At 43.7% G+C, this 22,962-nt stretch overlaps 1 protein-coding gene across 2 annotated transcripts; it reads left to right on the top strand.

Annotated features, from left to right (window-relative positions):
• Window positions 1-9,809: 9,809 nt before the first annotated feature.
• On the top strand, window positions 9,810-22,880 carry LOC136527545 (structural maintenance of chromosomes protein 5-like). 2 transcript variants are annotated; one of them, XM_066520316.1, is made up of 29 exons: window positions 9,810-10,226; window positions 10,339-10,492; window positions 11,234-11,307; window positions 11,473-11,622; window positions 11,756-11,860; window positions 11,944-12,092; window positions 13,093-13,204; window positions 13,283-13,438; window positions 13,610-13,725; window positions 13,793-13,937; window positions 14,013-14,078; window positions 14,705-14,833; window positions 15,083-15,181; window positions 15,626-15,791; window positions 15,871-16,016; window positions 16,245-16,308; window positions 16,377-16,501; window positions 16,601-16,678; window positions 17,335-17,407; window positions 18,001-18,104; window positions 18,687-18,803; window positions 19,640-19,717; window positions 19,813-19,912; window positions 19,993-20,047; window positions 21,660-21,708; window positions 21,797-21,884; window positions 21,978-22,050; window positions 22,140-22,243; window positions 22,355-22,880. In XM_066520316.1, exons 1-29 carry the CDS (start codon window positions 9,987-9,989, stop codon window positions 22,405-22,407), a joined length of 3,168 nt encoding a protein of 1,055 aa, XP_066376413.1. In that variant the 5' UTR covers window positions 9,810-9,986; the 3' UTR covers window positions 22,408-22,880. The 2 variants fall into 2 exon arrangements, with proteins under 2 accessions (XP_066376413.1, XP_066376411.1); XM_066520314.1 differs by having other exon boundaries at window positions 9,812-10,226; window positions 13,604-13,725; window positions 22,355-22,877.
• Window positions 22,881-22,962: the final 82 nt, after the last annotated feature.

The following is a 22,962-nucleotide window of genomic DNA, read 5'->3' as shown; positions in this document are numbered from 1 at the left end:
AAAAGTCGTCAATTGCGAGAGGTTATGATGTTGGAATTATGCAGCAAGTTTGGGTGGCGGTGGAGTCGATTAGAATAGGGACTTAATAATCTCATTCCTTTGTTTTTGTCTTAACTTTGTATCACCATATGGTGTTGTTTTAAACAGCTATACTCATTCATATGTGAGTGTTGGATGCTGGAATATATATTCCTTTACCTAGAAACAACCTCTAAGATACATTATACATTAGGTACGCGTTTGGCAGGGTTTCAGAATCTCCTACAAATGTTTTGGATCCAGAATCCTTTTAGAAAAGTTTGTCTGATGAATCAGAATAATCACTTCGTGGAACTGTTTGGCTAGCTCGGTGGATTTTTAAAACTAGAACGTGAACCAAAAGAAACTAGCTTTCGGTTGTTTCTCTGGACTAGTACAAAAACGAGAATTAGCTTGAAGTTATTCTCTCTAAAATGTTTCTCTCCTGGTGATGTTTAATAAAGATTCTAATGACTCTATTAAGAGTCTAAAATATTTCTTGCTGGCAAACGGACCTTACATACTACCCTTAACCCCTAGTACTCCTACGTGAGTGTATATATATATATATATAGAAAAATATATATACTCCTGTACGTACTACCAGGTACTCACATGGTCACTCTGTCATGCATGCAGCAGGCTTTACGAAATCAAGGCTCGGATCCCAAGAAGATCTTGCTGCTGGGGCGCAGAATTGCAGGGAGAATATTTTACTGTCTTGAGAATTACAGAATCGCCCCAGCAAGACAGCAAGTAGTACTAGTACTCGTACTACCAGTACCAGCCAGGGCAGACACAGCAGCTGTCCAAGTGCTTGTTTAGTCAAAAAAAAAAAAAAAAAAAGTGCTACAGTAAGTTTAGTTGGAAATTGCGAGACGAACGTTTTGAGCCTAATTAGTCCATGATTGAACACTAATTGCCAAATAAAAACGAAAGTGCTACAGTAGCCAAATTTCCAAAATTCGCGAACTAAACACACCCCAAGGCAGATACCCTGTTTGGCTCATAAAAGGGTGTGTTTGGTTGTCTTCCTAAGTTAGACTGACTTACATTTTAAGTCAGGTCAGTCTAAGACAGGCTTCAGCAATGTAACCTTAGGTTTGTTTGGTTGGTCACAATCCCCACCGCGGCCACGCCAGTCGCCTCCGATGGTCGCTCGGCGCGGGCCTCACATCATCAAGCTTCACGATTCCAACCCACCCCTCCTCAGCCGGGCGCTGGGGGTCGCGTCGTCCGCCGTCCCTGTGCCCTCGCGCGACGAGGGCCACCTCGCGAAGCACCTGCACGCCGCCCCCTCGAGCGCCTCCGCTGCGCACCCCTCCATCGCCCTCACCGTTGGTCCGGGCTGTTTCCATCACCGCCTCCAGGGCGCGCGCCGAGCGAGAGGGCGAGGTGCGTGTCCTCGCCGACCAGGCGGCGCACATCGATCGGCTCCAGGTGCACGCCCTTGTCAACCTGCTCTAGGGCCTATGGGAGAAGCTCGCACACATGTGTGGCGGAGGTGGGGTCGGCGGGATCCAACAGAGGCGGGGCCGGCGGGATGCGGCGAAGGCATGGGCCCAGACGAATTTGACAGAGGCGTGGGGAGACGTGAGCAGGGACAACGGCGCAGCACGAGAGCGAGGAGGAAGGAGAGCGGAGGAAGGGAGTCGCCGGCGCAGGGGCAGGGGCAGGGGCAGGGGCAGGGACGACGACGCAGCACGAGACCGAGGAGGGAGGTGAGCGGGAGGACGAGATGCGCTAGCCAAGGTGGCTAGTGGGAAACGACTTAGCGATCCGTTTCTAGGAAGCCTGGCTAAGGTGTCCTCTTTGACTTAGCTAAGCCTGGCTATGTGCCCAAACCAGACAACCAACACATCTCGCAGCTGGCCTACTGGAACCTGGCTAGAGGTTAGCCGGGTAACCAAACAGCCCAAAAAAGAACAGGCTGGCAAAATAGTTCAAGAAACAAGAAAATAAAAAGAACAGGTTCATCCGCTCCTGTCATCCCGTGTCCTATATGCGTGCTATCTCTGGCTTGATTGCCTGTACCGCCACAAGAAGGAAAAGCTGTGAACATACGTTGAATACATGGATCCGTGTGTCCGGACGGTACATGCATCGTCGTCTATGTACGTGCATGTGTACACTCGTATACCAGCACGCAAAGCAAGAAGATCCGTGAGCGTGTAGTAGCTGGATGAAGAGAGAACAAAGTAGCTGCGCCTGATGAGCGTCGCGTTTTCAGCGCCTGTCCCTGCGAACGCATGTGAGCTTCAAGTGGCCCGGTACAGAGATACGTACAGAGACAGACAGGGTACTGCGCGCTGCTCTACGATCCTGCTGTTTCAAAAGCGGGTAAATGATTGACGGGTACGTATCTTGACAGGCCCCGGTATGTACGTACGTACGTACACGGAAGCTAGGGACCAGCGGCGGTTCGGTTCTGTTTCTCCAAAATGAAACCTAACCTCTTGTGATTAATAAGCTCGTCTCGTCTGTCCGTGATACCTATTAGCCTGAAACTGAACACATGCGAGGGTTTCAGAGCTAAACATGGCTCTGCCACAGAAACTTGCAGCGTCACCGGGCACGTACAGATCGAGTGAAATCACCTGTTTTGGCGTTTTGGGTATGCATGCAGTGACAGATAAGAAGCACCAGTAGTAATACGGTGCCTTTTGGCCGCAGGCATGAATGAAACAACAAATATTCCAGCCGAGGCAACGCCGCCGGCAGCTCGTGTTCATGTAGAGTAGAGAGCACTTGACGGTTGACACTACGCAGGCAGCGTGCGCTGGCCAGTGGCAGTGTGTAGTACACTAGATAGCATAGAGTATTGAGGCGCACGTGAGAGTGAGACGTACGTGCCGTGACGACCACGCGCGTGGGCGTGGGCGTGGCCGGCTCCGGCGGGCGCGCTGCCCTGGCCGAGTGTGGCCGGCCGGCCACCTGCATCTGCATGGGGGCGGAGGCCGTGCCGACCACCGCTTGCCGGCCTCAACGGCAATCCTCGCCTCGGGATCCAACCCAAACAGAATTCCTACCAACAGCTAGGGTCTCCCTGTCTCCAGGGCGAAATTGCTACCGGCACGCAACCAAGGCCCGCCCAGGTTGGGGTCTTGGGGATGCCATATGCCCAAATCGGCTATCAGACAACAGTGGGGCAGCGTATAGCCAACAACAGATCTTATCTGCTTTGTTGTCAAAAATTGAGAAAAAGACAGATTAGTAACAGACTTGTGATGTTCGAACTAGCAGCTACAGTGTGGCATGCATTGCCTCACTGGAAAAGATTGGTCCATTGTTTTGCCAATGAGCTGTGTCACTGGATTCAGAAGCTTGCAGCTAGCTGCAGCCTCATTTTAGATTGCAGGTGCAGTGCAGCTGCAGCCGTTCTCGTGTGTGTTTGAGACAAAAAAGGGTTCATTTCAAGATGGGGAGAGAGATCTGGTTGTTAGGTTGATCTCCACCAAGTTGGCCTAACAGCCAATTTGGACATTTGATCCGCGCCCTGATCGGGGACGCCTAACCCAATTATGGTTGGTGGCCCCGTCTTGCAACGCTATAAAGAGGAACCTGGGGGCCGAGGCGCTGAGTACGAGGTTCACCGCAACCGTCAACTCTCCACTGACATCCTAACCCTAGTCCGATTGAGAGGGCAGCGCCGACAGCGACGGGAAGTGCCACTGCCCTCACCACTGACGGAGCCAGAAAAAAATTATAGCTGGGGCGAGTTTTAACATGAAAATAAATAAAAAAGACTTTTGGCCTAAATCACACCGTATTAACATACTACAGTCATACAAATTATGACGAAAAAGCTACAATCACACAAATTATAACGGAAAGGTGGATAAACAATACAAGATGTTACCTCAAATTTGCGGAATAAATTGATAATAGTTCTTGACCAGATATCCCATACATTTTGCAAATACAAAATACTTAGTAGGTGTGAACCCGTAAATGTTATGAAAAATCAATTAGCCAATAACAATAAAGTGATTGTATCCCTAGCGCCAGGTTCTTGTACCTCATCACGCCCCTCCTCGCTTCATCGCTATCTCGGCAGCTCATGCTCCTCGGCGGGCTGCTCCTGGCGGTGGGCGGCACCTGGCGCCGGCCGGCGGACAGGCAGTGCCGCAGTGGGTCGGCCAGCCGAAGGCTTGCCGCAGGCGCTGGCTCCTAGTGGTAGCTGACGAGTGGGGATGCAGCGACCAGCGAGTGGGGTAGCAGCAGGAGGCAATCGGCGGCTGGCTAGTGGCGGCGAGCAGCGGCCGCCGGCACACGTCACGTAGATGTGGATGACGGACAGGCGACAGAGTAGCGGATGGCTGTTGGGGGGATTGGGGATTTGGGGAACCAAATTGGGCCCTTGCTGGGCTAATCTGAAGTGACCAAAATGAGCCCAGTGCCCAACAAGAGGAACCGGTTGAAGGGTCGAGATGGCGACTAGAGGGGGGGTGAATAGTCTTTTCTAAAACTTAATCGCGTCGGCTAACCGATACAAATGCGGAATTAAAACTATCGGTCTAGCCAAGACTATACCCCACTATATATGTTCACTAGCACCTTGCAAAGATAACAATTATGCAACAAAGGTGCTGGGCTAGCTAGAGCTCTCCTAAACAATTCTAGGAGCAAGGTTACACAAACCTATGCCACTAGTACTTTAAGCGACAAGGGAGCTCCTACACATGCTAGTAAGCAAAAGCACAAAGCTAACTAAGCTCACTAGCAATGCTCAATAACAAGGCAACCAATGCCTAATTAGAGAGCGCAAATACTTAGCTATACAAACTAAGCAATGTGACTAACAAGGTTACTAAAACCAAATTAGCCACGCAAGAGAGCTACTTCTATGCTACACAAGCAAGAAGGTAATTAGCAAGCTACGCAAGCTATCTAATTACAAGAGCAACTACACAAGCTTAATATGTATAAAAGTAATTGCAAGCTTGTGTAATGGGGATGCAAACCAACGGGAAGAACAAGGTTGACACGATGATTTTTCTCCCGAGGTTCACGTGTTTGCCAACACGCTAGTCCCCGTTGTGTCGACCGCTCACTTGGTGGTTCGGCGGCTAATTAGCATCACCCGCTAAGCCCGCACGTCGGGCGCCGCAAGAACCTACCCCTTAAGTGAGGGTAGCTCAATGACACGCTTTACTAGAGTTGCTCTTCGCGGCTCCCGCGGGGCGAGCACAATGCCCCTCACAAGCACTTCTCCGGAGCGCCGCACAAGCTTCTTGCGCGCTTCGACGGAGACCACCACCAAGCCGTCTAGGAGGTGGCAACCTCCAAGAGTAACAAGCACCACCGGCTTGCAACTCGATCACCTAGTGCCACTCGATGCAACCTCACGATGCAGTCGCACTAGAATCGCCCACTCACACAATCGAATGATCACTATCAAGTATATGTGTGATGGAGGGCTCCTAAGCACTCTCAAGCATGGACACAAAGTCCCCCAAGGTGCTCAGCACCAGCCATGGCCGAAGGCCACTTCTATTTATAGCCCCAAGGGCTAAACTAGCCGTTACCCCTTCACTGGGCAACGGTCGGGCCGACCGGACGCTCCGGTCGCGTTGACCGGACGCTGGACCTCAGCGTCCGGTCGCCCACAGACGACCACGTGTCCCGATTCCAACGGTCACTTGACCTGACCGGACGCTCCAGCATCAACTGACCGGACGCTGGACCCTCAGCGTCCGGTCGTTTCCAGTAAGCTCCCGAGCATGACCGGACGCGTCCGGTCGAACGCGATCGGACGCAGCCAGCGTCCGGTCACACTCCAGCTACTGCGTCACCGTACGTCAGCCTGATCGGACGCAGCCTTCCAGCGTCCGGTGCATTCAGATCCAGCGTCCGGTCAGTTGACCGATGCCAGCATCTTCGCGACCAACACGTTTTTACTTCTAACTTCTTCACCCTTGCTCCAATGAGCTAACCACCAGAATTTGCATCCGGCGCAATAGAAAATAGACATTCCATTTTCCCGAAAGCGCCAACACCACCAAGTGTAAACATCACCTCCTTTGTAAATGTGCCAACACCACCAAGTGTACACCACCATGTGTATGTGTGTTAGCATTTTCACAATCATTTCCCAAAGGATGTTAGCCACTCAACTTGCCACGCCACTCGATCCTAGCGACAATGCAAAGTTAGATCACTCGAGTGGCACTAGATGACCGATATGCAAACAAGTTTGCCCCTCTTGATAGTACGGCCATCTATCCTAAACCCGGTCATAAACTTCTCTACACACCTATGACCGGTGAAATGAAATGCCCTAGGTTATATCTTTGCCTTGCGCATTCCATTCCATCTCCTTCAATGTTGATGCAACACATGCACCAACACGATCAACAATGGTATGATCCACTTCATATCATCACATGATCATATTGGTTCATCGATCTTGACTCTACTTGCTCTTCACCGTTGCCATCGTCCATCGGCGCCAAGTCTTGCTCAAGCTTCACCGCCACGCGGTCCATCACTCCAAAGCCTTCGACTTGCCCTTCACGCTTGCAACCGGTCCATCAAGCCAAGTCTTGTCTTTCTTCTCCACCTTGATCACATGACTCAATGTCATGTCTCATGTGCATTTAAGCTCCTTCATCATCACATGTGTGAGCTTTGCAACATCTCCAAGCCATTTTCACCTTCATGGCATATGTTGCTCACACACATGTACCTGTGGACTAATCACCTGTGTATCTTACATAAACACAATTAGTCCACCTAAGTTGTCACTCAATTACCAAAACCAAACAAGGACCTTTCACCGGTCATCTTCTTCTATCGGATATCGCCGCTCGCAGCTCGCTCGTCGTTCATCGCCATGTCGCGGCCTCTGCTCGGCACCTCGGGCAATCGGCAGTCGGACCTAAGGAAGAAGAGGAGTCTGGGGATCTAGGACGCCGCCGCCAGTAGGTGGGGCGGCCGCCCCACCACGCCCCTAGGGTAGCTCCGTCGTTGTTGGCCGTCGGGACGAGCACCTCAGCACCTTCACCGGAGCCACTCACCCCGGGGTCGACCTCGCCACCGACTCCATGGCTTCATCCGCCTCCAAGCAGGACGGTCAGCCCCTTCTACCCCTCTTCCCCTCTCTTCTTTCTCTCTAGTTCACGTACTAGGATAATCTACTTGTTTATGTCATGATTAGTGAAGTTTCCACCAGCTAGATCTGCTCCTAATGATCGAATATTTTTAACACTGGCTGCAAGCCAGCAACTGAGGTCCAAGGCATATTTGAAAATAGCATTTGATTACGGGCAGGCAGGACCACATGACACATATAAAGTCTCCATGTTTCTTTCTGTTTGTCATGCTAATCATACACCGATATTTTCCTGTCTGCTGCAGCTTGTTGCAGCGTTCTTCACAGCATGCATGCATACACTGTATTACTACTAGGATCGTTGTGTTGATCACCGGTCCATCTCATCTGTCCGGACTCCAGAAACGGTGAAGAGGCCCTCCCCGGGTGTAGCCTCGCCTGCGTGCATTCGTGGCGCCAAACTAGCGATGCACCATTGGTCAATTGCCATACTCATTTACAGTGTAGCAGCAAGAAGATAATCCCAATCCAAACGAAGCATGTGACTACTATGTCTTTGGACTGAGAGTCTGATTGAAGTTCTCTGGCTGGGTTTGACCAAGCTGAAAACAACAGCAACTTGACTGGCAGGTGAAATTAACCAAGTCCTTGTTTGCTGTAAATTAAACCAAAGACTAACGAATCGCTGGGAAGTATGCAGCCGTCGTCAGTGAGAGTCAACCTTAGGATTTCTCTTTTGGATCGAAGAGGGGGAAGGCTGTGCTACCGCAATATCGCAGTTCATCCCTAAATAAATCAACTTTTTAGAGTTGTCTTGAGTTATTTTTGTTTTCAAATCCAATTAAGTTTATAAAAAAGAGTATTAATATCTATGACATCAAATTAGTATCATAACATGTATGCACCATAAAACGTATTTTCACAGCGTGCTTAATTCTCTCGGGCCCTACCTAATAATCCAGGTCTGTAGACCGTAGTACAATCAAAATCTACCCGTGGAGGACTGGAGGTCAAGATTAATTTGGACAGCTTTTGAAATACAGTACCAGTGCTAGACACCCGTTTGGTGATCCAATGCCTGCTTGCTTGGCTGCTTGGTTTGCATTGCACGTGTGCTTGTTTACTCGACTACTACTACTACTAATCTGATTGCGTGTGCATCGGTCATGTAGCAGCAGGCGTTTATAAGTCATACTTTTTCAGCCAACGAATAATATTTTTCTCTCACAACAAATCAGTCAACAGTACTTTCAGCCATGATTTATCAGCCAAGCGAACAGGCCAAGATCGACATCGGGATCCGATCACTCTTTTATGTCGTCGTTAACACCATGTCTCCGATCCATGCCTGCTACAGTATTTTCTGTTTGTATTTGTATATAATCGTGTCTGGGGATCGGCGCATCAGCAGGCCATCAGCATCAGTGCGTGGACGTGAATCAAGGCCGGCCTCTCGTCTCGTCGGTCTCGAGTGGGCTTTTGACTAGAAACGGAGAACCTGCGCGCGAGCCCGGACGGCAGAAACGTAGGAGACTGCGACCGCTGTTGCTGGGTCGCTCTCTCACTCACACACTCGTTCGCTACAGCTTGGAGTTACGTTGGAGCGAAGCGAAACGCGAGCGACGCCTGCTCGATCGACCAGCTGTGACGACGCTCATCGGTCAGGCCATGTGGTGCCCCGACGAGGCGACGACAGGCACTCAAAATCTCAAATTGCGTCCATCACGCCGAGCTCCGGAGACCACTGGGTCCGTTCCGGCGCGGCCAGGCCTGCCGGCGGGTTCGGTGTGTCTTTTTTCAGTGGGCCGCAATAAGCGCGCGGGTAGGATGGGATGCGTGCTACGTGGGCCGAATCGTTTTGGTGGAAAAAAGGCCCTTTTCTTCCTCCCTGCACTATACTCTGTATCGTTTCGTTACGTAAAAGTCCTTGCATCCCTCAACTATTCCTTTTTTTTTTGAAAAAAATGTCTTTCTTGACTCTCTTGAAAACCACTTCTAGCAAATTTAAACGATTTGAGAGTTAGGGGATAAGTTTAGAGTCCGATGGTCAACCCTAAACTATAGCGATAGTCGTCGTCCAAGATCCTTTTGGGCTTGGACTATTGTGAGTTTTGCACGATATGTCCATCTTATTTGGGACTCTTTTTGGCTTGTGCCTCTCCCAAACTCGATTTTTCTTACACTCTCAACAACGACCAAGTCTACTACACTGTCTTATGATAGATTTGGTGATTTTCATGTTAAACTCAATTTCCTATGAAACCAAAACATGAGTGATTCCATATGATTTTAAAACGATTTTCATCTTAGATTTCCTCGATCTCGCTTTTCCTATGACCTGGAAATGATTACATAAATCCGGAGTGTTACGCGTATCCATCACATAGCGACGTCACCATTTTCTATTAAAAAACAATACGATAGAAGTAAATAAGGTTTCTAAATTATGAAAAATATGTTCATAAAAGTAAATAAGGTTTCTAAATTATGAACAAGTGTTTTTTAAACATACACCAAACAACGTATCAATATTTGTGTAGTAGTAAAATAAATTCAATAGAAAACATACGCCAAACAACTAATCTACCGATATTTATTATCTACCATAAATACTAAGTGTTTTTTTATTGTGTATTTAGTCAATCCAAATCCAATTTTTTTTTTGATTCCTCCGCACGGATGCTGTAGACTTGTGTGGGTCTTCGCCTTCGGCCTCGGCCCTTTGCACACGGCGGAGCGGGTCATCGGCTGACTGGCCAGTGCCAGGCCCGGCGCCTCGTACACACCATCGTGTTCGGGTTGGCGCCTCTTTTTCCTGTTCCCCTCCCATTTTGGCTATCTTCCCCCCAAACCCGCCCAATACCCCAGCCCCTCCGCTCCCCAATCGCCGAACCCTAGCTGCCTCGCGCCGGCGATGGCGGCCCCGCGCGCCGCCAAGCGCCCCAAGTTCGCCTCCGGCGCGGCGCCGCCCCAGCGAGGGGAAGACGACTACGTGCCGGGGAACATCGTGGAGATCGAGCTCTTCAATTTCATGACCTACGACCGCCTCGTCTGCTGCCCCGGCCCGCGCCTCAACTTCGTCGTCGGGCCCAACGGGTCTGGCAAGAGCTCGCTCGTCTGCGCCATCGCCCTCGGCCTCGCCGGAGACCCCAACGTACGTGCTCAATACCCTAATCGCCACCAACCTGCTATGTTTCCTCAGCGGTTTCACTGTACTGTTGTATTGTACGGTTCAGTTGTCACCGCGGTTGTGATATTCGTTGTAGATTCTCGGGAGGGCGTCCAGCGTCGGTGCATTCGTCAAGAGAGGGGAGGTTGCCGGGCACGTCAAGATATCCCTCCGCGGGGATACACCTGACGACAAGATCTGCATTACTAGGAAGATTGATACGAAGAACAAGTCCGAGTGGCTCCTCAATGGTACTAGTGCCTCACATCTAAAGCACCTGCATTTTCTGTGAAGTAACGGCAAGTACAACAGAGGACGCGCACCTTTTTTTGTTACAAACATAAGGTCAATTACGTACAGTGAGTTACCCATGAAAGGGATTTACATTTTCTCAGCGGATGCATGCTCCTGACATGTTCCACTGATTGTTTTTTTTCCCTTTATGGTTGGTGTATTGAGTCACTTGTCAAAATCTTGGCTTGCTGTATTACCTTCTTGGTTTTATGGTTGGGATATTTCCCTTTTTTCCATTCTATCTTGTACTCCTTAGACAAGCTGATATTGTGATTGATGCTGCTCTTAGTTGTCCTAGAGGAAATTACCGAAAGGAATGTTGTATTCATCCAGTAAATAGAAATGCTTATATTTTACATATTTTTGAGTACTGGTTACAAGCATACAACACAGAAGCTGGAAGAAACTCCTTTTTTCTAAAACAAGTTACAAGCATACACATGATTCTGTCGTAATCTCTGCTGGTATAAATTTCATATCAACTTCCTCTACTTCAGTTGGCTCAACATCATATTCTTAAGCATGTTAATTATTGTTGCCATGTTGGGCCTTATCATGCAATTTCAGCAAAGCCATTTCTCTGAGTGTATGCATGAGTAGCTTTATTGTTTCTGTTTCTTTTATTATTTTTTGGAATGTGTTCCTCTCGTTTGGAGAAGTATTTCTTCCTCTGTGTAACTGAAATTTGTTTCCTGCAGGTGCAACTGTCCCTAAAAAGGAAGTTATTGATGTGATTAAGAAATTTGATATTCAAGTTAACAACTTAACTCAGGTTGGCCTTTACATGCGGCTTCAGTTCTTGTAGATTCTAGTTTGTTATGTCACACATCTATATTTGCTCTGCATGTTCATGATAGATTAATGAGCTGTTTGTCCTTAACAAAAGCAACTGCGGAGCTTTAACTTATTTTGCTGTTCTGTGCAAAACCTTCTCTAGTTCTTGCCACAAGATCGGGTATCTGAATTTGCAAAGCTAAGTCCGATTCAACTTCTAGAAGAGACTGAAAAGGCCGTTGGTGATCTTGATTTACCTGTTCAGCATCGTCAACTTGTAGAGAGAAGTAAGGAACTGAAAGCACTTGAAGTGGTAATGCCGAATCTTGCTCCTATAATTTTTTGTTCGCTTGAGAGTTTTAAGCTCACCTGACTTTTTCAGAAACAGTTTGTTAGGCGTCAAATCTATGCTATCGATTTACTGTTTATCTTCTGGTCAATTTTAGGCTATAACGCAAAAGGAAAAGACTTTGAATAATCTAAAGGCCCTCAATGCTGAACAAGAAAAAGATGTTGAACGTGTTCGACTAAGAGATAATCTCCTTAGAAAGGTATGTACCTTTTTGTCCATGTGTATGATTCTAATCATAAGTTTCGCTGATGCTATTATAATGCATTGTTTAATGTACCATAGGCTGAATTAATGAAGAAGAAGCTGCCATGGCTGAAATTCGACATGATGCAGAAGGAATTCATAGAAGTCATACAAGAGAAGGAGAAAAGTGCAAAGCAAGAAATGGAAGAAGGAGCCAGAGTCTGGGAAGATTCAAAAGGCCCTATTGAGTATGTTCCATGGTTCCAGAAAGCGTCAATTGTTCATTTTGGGAATAGACATTCCTTCTAGATGTTTTCGAATTATTTCATACTACATGGTTTTCTTTTCGTCCTGGGCAAAAAGGTTTCCTTTGCATGGATGACAGAAATGCACCTACATTATAGTTCTGTTTCTTTTAGCGAGTACTCCAATAATTGGAAATTGGCTCAGCTTCACCTCCAATTTCAATTGGGATCGGTACACTACTTTTTCATTCGTGTTTTTTTCTTGCTTGATGAGATTGAAGCAAAGTTCCTGATTGCCATAGTTTGTTGACAACATAGCAATATATGAATTCAGTCACTTTACAAAAAAATGAAAAATGAAACTTCCCATCCCTATGTGGTCAATTTTTTGTGAGATACTAAGTTCAATGATTGCGTCACCCACCCAAGGTGGAGACGGGAGGGGATTAACTCAGAACATTAGTTGCACACCAACTCCTTTGCTGTCAAGCATCTCCAAAGTGTGATGCACCCAAGTTCCCATCCACACTGTTCCTTATTAGTTTCATAAATAATTTTTCTGGGTTTATGTGGTCATGGTCCTAGCCTCAAGACAGCTTAAGCATCATTTACAGTCCTATTTCCAGCTAAGATTTTATGGTGGACTATTTCATTTCATTCAATTAAACCCTTTGGGGCACATCTCAGGCTCAGCTGAATTCCCTCTACAAGATATTACTTCGAAGTTGCTTGTACAATTTCCATTTCTGGCTTCAAATACATAGGGGAGAATAAAATGACAATTAAAACATAGTATAAAAAATGTTCTTTACTTGTTCAAAACAAACAAAAAAACACAAAGAAAAATGGGCATTGAGAGGTTAGGAATATGCTATTGGTATATGAAACAACTTATCTTGTGCTACATTGAGGAAATCCAATTAGCTTATCGTGTGCTTTCTGAATAAACAATGTTTGGATTTTAAGGTCTAAAGGGAGACTTCTTTTTTGCCATTTTTTGTAGCAAACTCAAGAAACACAAGGCAACTCATACTTCAAATATAAAGAAGATAAACAGCCAAGTAAATGAAAACATGAACAACCGTCAGAAAGTTATGGACCAAGATTTAAAGCTGGTATGAACCATTCTTTACTGTAATCAGGCATGCATTACTGTTTTGCTGCTTTCCTTCTTTGACATTCCTTGGTATCAGAATGCAGAACTGAAAGCTACATTTGATGATATTGAAGACCTGAAAAAGCAAGAAAAATCTCGCCAGCAAAGGATCCTGAAAACTAAGGAAGATCTTGCTGCTGCTGAAAAGGAACTTGAAGATCTACAGCCGTATGAACTTCCTAAAGCTGAAAATGTCAGTTGATCAGCCTTAACTCCATTACACCCTGCTTTGTTTGCATATTTTTTCTTACTCTCTGTGATTGACTGGTATCCTCTCCAGTTTATGTGCTCATAATAACACATTTTTTCATGATGGTTGTATTTACACTAGTAGCTCTATTTTTTGTTTTTGCAATAGGCACAGCTAACAGACCAAATTGCACGAATAAATGTTGAGATAAAAAATCTAAAAGCGGAAAGGAATGCCGTGGAGTCTCAGTTAGCCCGAGAGGAAGAAAGCATGAGGAGATGTTGTGATAGGTAACCTGCTTGCGAACTGCTGTCCTCTCCACAAAAGACTAGGTTACCTAACACTAAGTTGTCCCAGGCTGAAGGAAATGGAAAGCAAGAATAGTAAGCTACTCCAAGCATTGCGAAGTGCTGGTGCTGATAAAATCGTTGAAGCATACCACTGGGTGCAAGCTAACAAAAAGAATTTCAGGGAAGAAGTTTACGGGCCTGTTCTCCTTGAGGTTCGTGTAGTATTCCTGTCTACAGTCCTTTTTCTTTGAGGCCATGATACTATACCTTGTTTCAACTGTCCCCAGGTAAATGTTCAGGATAAGCTTCACGCCACTTACTTGGAAAACCATGTTCCAAACTATATATGGAAGGTACAAATTCAGTGCTAATGCTTCATTTCTTGATTGTTGCTAAATAATGTTGCATGCATTGCATGTTGTATTAGTTTATACTCCCTCCGTTCTACATTATAGTTTACAAGGTTTTGTCCTAAGTCAAAACTACTCTTATTTTAACCAAGTTTTCAGGAAAAAATATATTAACATCTATAGGTTCAAACAAATGCGCAATCAAAACATGTGTCATGAGAATTTTAATGAAACGAATTTGATGTTCTAAATGTTGCTCCAATTTTTTTATAAACTTAGTCAAAGGTTTGGTTCAGGACAAAGCCAAACTGAACTATAATTTGAAACATGGAGTATTTAGCATTCATGTGGAACTAGAGAAAACAGCTAGGAGAAAATTTTACGAGTGGCTGCTGGATCTCCTTGTGCTATACTGCCATTGCACATTCCCATGTTGTATGCATAGTCCATGTGCAGAAGCAGATTTATCCTCTCATTACTGAGGATGACCACCATCCAATCATATGCCATTCCGTATATACAGCCGTAGTTTATTGTCATTGCTGACTTGCGAACAGTTACATCCCATCATCTTCTTTCTTTTATTGTGGAAAACCATTGTAATTGCTGTAAACAATTGTATGTACCAGTCATTCATCACTCTGGATGCTTCCGACCGTGACTACATTGTTAGAGAAACGAAGCAGTATGGCATCCCTGTTCTGAACTACTTGGCGCACGAAGGCACAAGGAGACAACCATTAAACATCACTCCGGAGGTAAAGCAGATACGGGCCAAGCATTTGCCCTTATTTGTTGCACCCTCTCAACTTTTATTATGCATGAGCATTCACACTAACCATCATCCTTACTTGTTCCTGAGCATTTTGAATGAATGGGCACCACGGTTATTCCTTTTGGTGACATGACTGATCTTAGTGCTTTCTTGACCTCTGTTCACACTTAAAACATGACCTGAGAACTTTGTGATAGTAATATTGAATATTCTACTTTTCTTCCTTTGGCAGATGAAGCAACTTGGGATCTACTCCCGACTTGATCAAGTATTTCAAGCCCCTGACACTGTAAAAGATGTTTTGATTAGTCAGGCGGGTTTGGATAATTCGGTATAACTACTTTACTACTTATGTTCTGTTCATAAACCTTTACCAAGTTGCATTGGTTATTGCCCCTCCAGTTACAAAAGATAGACAATTTGTATATTGGCATGGTCCCTGAAACATACCTTTGACTAATTTCTTATAACTATTATAAAATCATCCCATACCATCTTCAGGTGTTCAGTTTCAAATAACATTTTTTTTCCTTCTCAAATATGCATGAGAGCCACTTAACATTGCATGGAGAACAAGAAACAAAACAAGAACACCAAAGACCCCCCACGCGAACCTGGCGCGTGAAGAGTACAGCCCACCCACAAACACAAACAACATGCCAGATAAAAAAGACACACGTCCTCCACCAAGTGACCTCAAATTGAAGGGAGTACCTGAAACCCTCCACTCAAAGTTGCTGTTTGTCTCACTTTTCTTCTTTTTATGTGTATTTAGTACATAGGTACAGATGAAACTCATCGCAGAGCAGATGAGGTATCAGAGTTAGGCATTGGTGACTTTTGGACTCCGGATAACCATTATCGATGGTCCAAATCAAGATATAGCAGTTATATGTCAGCAAATGTAGATGCAGTCCGTCCTTCTCGTCTCTTCAAGAGCAGTATGTCATCTCAACCTTGATAAAATTCATATACATAATTCACCTATTGTGTCTTATTCTTGTCAGCCTTTCCCCGCAGATCTGGATGTAAGTGGCATTGAAGATCTTCGACTTCAGAAAGAAAACCATGTAACGAATATTGAAGGAATGCATGAAGCTATAAAGACGCTTCATAGAAAACAGAGGCAGTTAGAAGACGAAGAGGCAAATATACACAAGCAGAAGGTTTGATCTATTCAGTTCCATTGATTTTTGTTTTTTCCCTACAATTTGGTGTTTTCTTATCCCTTCGAATGTAATCAGCTGATGAGCTTAAAACTTGTAAGAAATTGGCTGTGTGCGATTGCCGAGGCCGGAACTATTCTTATTTTTTTTAATAAAAATTTTCCATTGATTTTAATTATTAGTAAGTTGTTCCTTGTCACTCTTATATTTGCTAATTAAATTTTGTAGGAAGAAATTATTAATGCGATGAGGTACCACAAGAAGCGACGAGAAGAGATACAAAGGCGTGTTGGTATGATACTTTCTCCTGTTCTTTTGTTCCTTTCATGTGAATCATATAATAATTGGTTGTCCTTCCAGATTTCAAAAGGAGAACGCTGAAGGACATATCCAGAGAAGAGGATGTAGAATCTAGCACAAGAAAGCTTCTTGATCAGGTGGCTAAGTTAAACGATGAGAGATTTCATGCAGCGATGAAACTTAAGGTTAGCAGGGCCTTTATGCTAACAAACGTTTTTAGTTGTTTGTCCTGAGAAGCATCAAATTACTTTGTACTTATTTCAGTTTTATTTCAACTGTCATAGGATTTGCTTACTGAAGCTGTTGCTCTCAAATGGAGTCACACAGAAAAGAATATGGCTTCAGTTGAGCTCGATACAAAGGTATACCCCTCTAACTATATTTACAAAAGTAGGTTGTCTGTACTACCATTTCTTAGAAGGGATTGCCTGTACTATCATTTCCAATCGGATTACATAGTACATTTTGAAATGTAAGACATTTGGCTTGTTGCTGTTGTCTGGTCTCACAAATAAGGTTTGCTTTAATTTATCTTATATTACAATGCTAATGACACTAAAATCATAATATGTGTAAATATGGGTCTGGTCATACTAATTCCATCTCACAAAATCTACAAATCGTTAGGTTAGTTGTTGGTAAAAATAATGAGCTTTAAATCTTGAAATGCATGCACATCGTATGAAAGAAATGGGCGGGTGTTGGATGGAGGGACATTAATATATGTAGAAATATGTGGGTGTTTGTATGGAAGGGCACTAATATATGTAGATAATTTGGTGTACTTGTTTAGCAATGATGTGCAAAATTAACAAATGAACATACAATTAAGTGGGAAGTGAACTCAGTTGAATGGAATGGTTTTCTTGTTTTTTCTCCTAGTTATATAGTTTGTGAGCTTGCATAACTGTAGCAAATTTTCTTATGTTGTCCATAATGTCTACGCTTCATGGAATTATCTGGCTGGTATTACTGATTTTTTTGTCTTTCTGTTTAACCATAATTGATCATGTCATAGATATGGGAGATGGAAAAGGATGTGAAAAAACTTGAAAAGGAGGCTAATCAGAAGGCTAGAAACTATGAAGATTGTAAGTTCGTTTTAAAAAAAATTCTCTTGCTGTTTTCTTGTGATATTTGTGAAGTCAGGGAAGTTATAAATGGTGAAATGTGGCCAGGGCGACCTCCCCTCTCCCCATTTAACATCAATAATTTGTTAAGTATGATCTTTTGGTTGAGCCCACAATTATCAGGGACAACTCACATCATTGCTTCATAGTCAATTATTTTGTAAGCGGTGGCACAATATATTTGTGCATCTTTTTAAATGTAAAATGCACACTTTTTGGGCGTGCTTTACCAATTATGGGCAACATAAATGAAGAGTTAATCGAAGGTGACAATGTGGACAAACAACTAAGTGGGAAGTGAACTTATAAATTGAGTGGAATAGCCCTTTGGTTGATCTATTTGTTGTTTTCAACTTGCAAATACCACAAATTTCAGTTTACTGTTCAATCCATGACTGCATGTAACTTATTTTTTAATTGAAATGAGAAGTAGAAGCAAGTTATCTTGAAATATGGTTGGAAGAGTAATTTCCTTTTCCTTGTTCTACAAATTATTATCTGCAGTTGAATATGCATAAACTGATTTCAACTGTCACATTTTTTATTTTCTTCAGGTAAAAGAATCACTCAGGAGCATAGGCGGAGGCTGTCTATTGCGAAACAGAAAGCAGAGTCGATAGCCATGATTACTAAAGACCTTGAAAAAGAGTTTCTTGCGGTATAGTTAAAATTTAGTTTGTGCAAACTTCATTCTGAACTTATGGTAGAGTACCAATTCATGACAATGGGTTTTGTGTTATCTGAATGTACTGATTGTTTCTTATATTTCAATTAAATGCATGTAGTATTGATTCCTTTTTTGAATTATCTGAAATGACAATCATTAATTCATCACACTAAGCATTTCACTTAGATTGATCATGGACATTAATAATGTCTGTTGTATTAGTAATAACAACGGGATTTTTACGTGGTTATGCCATTTTATCATCAAATCCTGTTTTCCTGCACCTTACTTGAATCTGCAATAATAGTTTAAGCCATACAACACCTGCATGCTCAATCCACCACAAACTACCTTTCAGTCAAATACGAGAAAAATGATTTCCTGCTCTAAAGTGCTCGCGCTGAAAATTGAGACTGCGATAGCTTTGTCATATCGTATACTAACCATGCGAGGTTGGACACGACACACGTCTAAGTGATTATATACACCAATAGAATCTTCTAGCACTGCTCTTAGTGGCATCATTAGCACTAATAATCCGTTTATTGATTCTTGACTGCTTTCTAATTGTAGATGCCCACTACCGTAGAAGAACTGGAAGCTGCAATACAAGATACTGAATCGGAGGCAAATTCTATGCTATTTCTTAACCAAAATGTTTTGCAGGAGTATCAAAACCGGCAACATGAGGTATCAAAATATGTCTTGTTCTGTTGTTCATATGTGCTGGCCAGTTTGCAATGATTATGTTTGACTGTCTTGGTATTATCACTGGCAGAATTATCTATTGAGAACTTAACAGATGCCATTTTATGGGATTACTGATATGCATTTTTAAAATCCTTTTGAGATGATAACATAGTGAGGGAATCCAGGAAGGCGTGTTATGAAATGTCTATTTCCTGAAGTGCATTAAAATTGTGGAGGTTGCATGCCAGCATGCTCTCCCTTCAGACTACCACCCTTGCGTAAAATGCTTGGCTATGTATGATATGGTCTGTTGATCGGGAAGACGGGAACTGATACAAGAACTGCAGGATAGATTGGCTAACTTGCCCTCCATAGAGACTCTGAGCTGCTTTCTTTGATCTATTTTCTGCTTTCCTAACCTATTTCTCAAGGATGCTTTTATAGACCAGGTGCCTAACAACCTACTAACAAATCTCCTTGTAAAAAACCTGCTAACAAATCTTATCCATGTAACTAATCAACCCTATCTGCTACAAATTAATCCCTAAGCTGCTGTTGCTGCACCTTGTCCAGAGCCACAGCCGGCCCCACTTGCCCTAACAATGTATGAATAATAAGCTGTTGTTTGGGTGTAATCATGCTATAGTCTTCTTGTCATTTGTAAATAAATTAGGATAGTAGATGAAGCCTTGGACAGTTGAACCATCCAAAATAAGTCAAATTTGGTTTGAGCCTTGGACAGTTCAACAGTTCATCTACTGAATCATAATCTGTTTTGAGCTACTAAATCAATCTCCTCTGCCTAGAATTTCGTTGATACAATTTTGATTTTACAGATAGAATCAATCTCAAATAAACTTAAGGATGATAAGGGTGAACATGAGATATGCTGTTCTGAAATCGAAACAGTAAAGGTTTGAATACTTCATCTTGTCACCTGAATTGAAATGAATTTTTTTACTTCTTTTTTGGATCCATCTCCTGTGACTTGACTTAAGTTGTTTTGTAGGGTAAATGGCTTCCAACTCTGCGGACTCTTGTTTCAAAAATAAATGACACATTCAGTCGTAACTTTCAAGAAATGGCAGTTGCTGGAGAAGTTTCACTGGGTATGTATGGTTCTATTTCTTCACCATTGTTTGTTTTCTTTGATAATAGACTAATTGTCGTGTCAAAACTTCCCGTGCAGATGAGCACGGTCTTGATTTTGATCACTATGGCATTCTTATAAAGGTGAAATTTAGGTGAGCTTTCACCAAATGAGAGCAATTTTAATATTTCTGAAACTTGATGAATAAATAACCATCACTCTGCACCATATTAATTTTTTTTTAAAACATACTCTGCACCATATTAATCAATGTACTGTTTTGTAATGGTAAGCTAGCTTGGTATTGTCTACTAATTACATTAGCCTGGAGTACCAGACTCAGCCCTTCCAAGTTGACTAAAGGGAAACCAAGTAGTTTTAGAATTTATTTTGACAAAATCTTATGATTATTATTTATTAATCTACAGATGATGTATTAGTCTGTCTTACAGATCTTTCAGTGATCCCTGTATCTTGTGAAAGTTTTTTTTTTAAAAAAAATCAGAATTGGATGTAATGGAAATGGAATAGCACGCTAGCATTATAATATTCTCTTATCCAGCCTTCCAGAGCTCCTCAGTGCATGTTGTGAAGTGGGCTTGCCTTGTTTTGTCGTGTGCTATATTTGTAGTGGACTTCGCTTCCTTGAAGTACTTGCACACGCTTTGTGCAGTTCCAGTATTCTTGTCCTTATCATCTAAAAGTGAATAGTGGTCTTGCCATCATATGAAGTAGGTTCCACTCTAATTCGCTGAAGAGTTGTGCAACCAGCGTCCAACTGAATTAAAATGTAATCTCCTAACATGACTGATTCAACACTATTTCTGTGAAGCACAGTTCATAGATGAAGATGGTTTTATCCTTTCTCAAGTCTATCTTCCCTCTTTTGTGACCTGCATGCTTCCTATTTCCTAGTCTATTTGGAGATTTTTGTATATGTAAATATTTCTAATTCTCATGGAAGAAATATTTTTTTTATGTGTGGCCAGTATCTATTCAGTGCCTAGGAAGGATACCTTTTGATATTTAGGATCAATGCTATAGAGAGACGGGGATATTGATGAAGATGTTAGCCATAGAATCAAAGCAGGGTGGATGAAGTGGCGCCAAGCATCTGATGTCCTATGTGACAAAAGGGTACAACAGAAGCTAAAAGGCAAGTTTTATAGGACGGCGATTAGACCTGCTATGTTGTATGGTGCAGAATGTTGGCCTACGAAAAGACGACATGTTCAGATAAGTGTCGTGGAAATACGTATGTTGTGTTGGATTTGCGGTCATACAAGAAGGGATCGAGTTCGGAACGATGATATACGTGATAGATTAGGGGTAGCACCAATTGAAGAAAAGCTTGTCCAACACTGGTTGAGATGGTTTGGACACGTCCAACGGAGACCTCCAAAGGCACCGGTGCGTAGTGGAATCCTAAGCCAGGATAGTAACGTGAAGAGAGGCAGAGGAAGACCGAAGTTGACTTGGGTAGAGGCAATAAAAGGAGACTTAAAAGGATGGAATATACCCAAAGACTTAGCCTTAGATAGGAGTGCTTGGAAAACAGCTATTCACGTGCCTGAACCTTGATTGCTTCTGCTGGGTTTCAACTCTATCCTACCCCAACCTGTTTGGGACTTAAAGGCTTTGTTGTTGTTGTTGTTGTTGTGGCCGGTATCTATTCTTTTGATTGCATATTTGTTGCTGATATTGTTTTTTTTTTTCTATGCTGTGCTTCTAGCAAGGGTTTTGATATATTCTCTCTTGGTTGTCAGGCAAACTAGTCAGCTGCAGGTGCTAAGCTCTCATCACCAATCAGGAGGGGTATGAAGGATCAACAAGTGTCAAGTCAAATGTGAAACCTTTTCTCTTCACCTACTTATGGTCATTATTATTTCCTTCCTGTTCATAGGAGCGATCAGTATCGACCATCTTGTATCTTGTGTCACTTCAAGATCTTACCAATTGCCCCTTTCGGGTTGTTGATGAGATAAATCAAGGTAACACAACTGGATTGCTTCGTTTCTCCCTCAACTGTATGGGCGTTAACTTGTGGCATTGAGGTGGTCTAATGCATTCATCCGAATATGCAGGAATGGACCCCATAAACGAGAGGAAAATGTTTCAGCAGCTTGTCAGAGCTGCCAGCCAAATTAACACGCCACAGTGAGTGACAGTGCTGTCAACACTTTGTACAGCATGCAGATCTGCAGACCTCCCGACATCTGATAACCTCCCCTTTCTTTTGCCTGCAGATGCTTCCTTCTGACGCCCAAGCTTCTACCTGATTTGGAGTACAGCGATGCCTGCAACATTCTCAACATTATGAACGGCCCATGGATTGAGGAGCCAGCAAAAGGTACTCGTCCGCTTATGCTTTCTGAAAAAGAAAACATGCTGATCTTACCGGCGAACTGAACATGTAAACATTCTCAGTCTGAGTTGTATCTAATTCTTGTGATGCTTGCAGCATGGAGCTCCGGAGATTGTTGGAGGACAGTGGTCAGCGCTGCTGGGCACTGATCAGCCGAATATTTTGCCTTGACCGCAGGAGGCCTGTAAAGTTTAGCGTGTAGAGCTGGAAGCAGCTTTTGGGTTGTTAATTTAAGCTTTAGTTGTACTCCATGTAAATATAGGAGAAGCTAAGGTAGCTGGTTGCATTATCTATCCAGAACTAGTTGCTGGGCTGCTCTAGTCACTTGGCAGCCCTTTTGTCACGGGAGGGTACTGCACTGCGGAATCATCCCTACCCGGTAGCTCACCACTAGCCAGTATTTGTGCAAGTTTCCAGCTTAGTTCAGTAATTATTTTGCAGCGTGACTGCAGAAGTCAGTCCATGTGTGTACCTGTCAAGTTGCTATGATCAGTGTGACCTCTCTAGGGATGTTTCAATTCACTGTTGCATGGATAATCTCTTGATGAGGTTTGTTGTAGCGTTCGAATACTGGCCAATCTGTTTCTGTCAGATATGCTCGACGCTTATTTGCTGCAGCCAGCCTGTTCGCTCGCAGCGCGCTCGAATGTTGTTTCTTGCATCTCATTAGCATGTCGCCAGTAGCGTGGTCATGCTGATTTTTC

This window comes from Miscanthus floridulus, chromosome 19 (genome assembly GCF_019320115.1).
Source record: "Miscanthus floridulus cultivar M001 chromosome 19, ASM1932011v1, whole genome shotgun sequence".
Classification (NCBI taxonomy): Eukaryota; Viridiplantae; Streptophyta; class Magnoliopsida; order Poales; family Poaceae; genus Miscanthus; species Miscanthus floridulus.
This window is presented reverse-complemented; position numbering and strand designations above follow the sequence as displayed.

Excerpts from the sequence above, each read along its gene's own strand:
- LOC136527545 (XM_066520314.1), top strand. The coding sequence starts at position 9,987 with ATGGCGGCCCCGCGCGCCGCCAAGCGCCCCAAGTTCGCCTCCGGCGCG. Across the intron at positions 13,439-13,603 it reads AACTTCCTAAAGCTGAAAAT|GCACAGCTAACAGACCAAAT; the intron begins GTCAGTTGATCA and ends TTTTTGCAATAG. Across the intron at positions 18,804-19,639 it reads ATCAAAACCGGCAACATGAG|ATAGAATCAATCTCAAATAA; the intron begins GTATCAAAATAT and ends TTGATTTTACAG.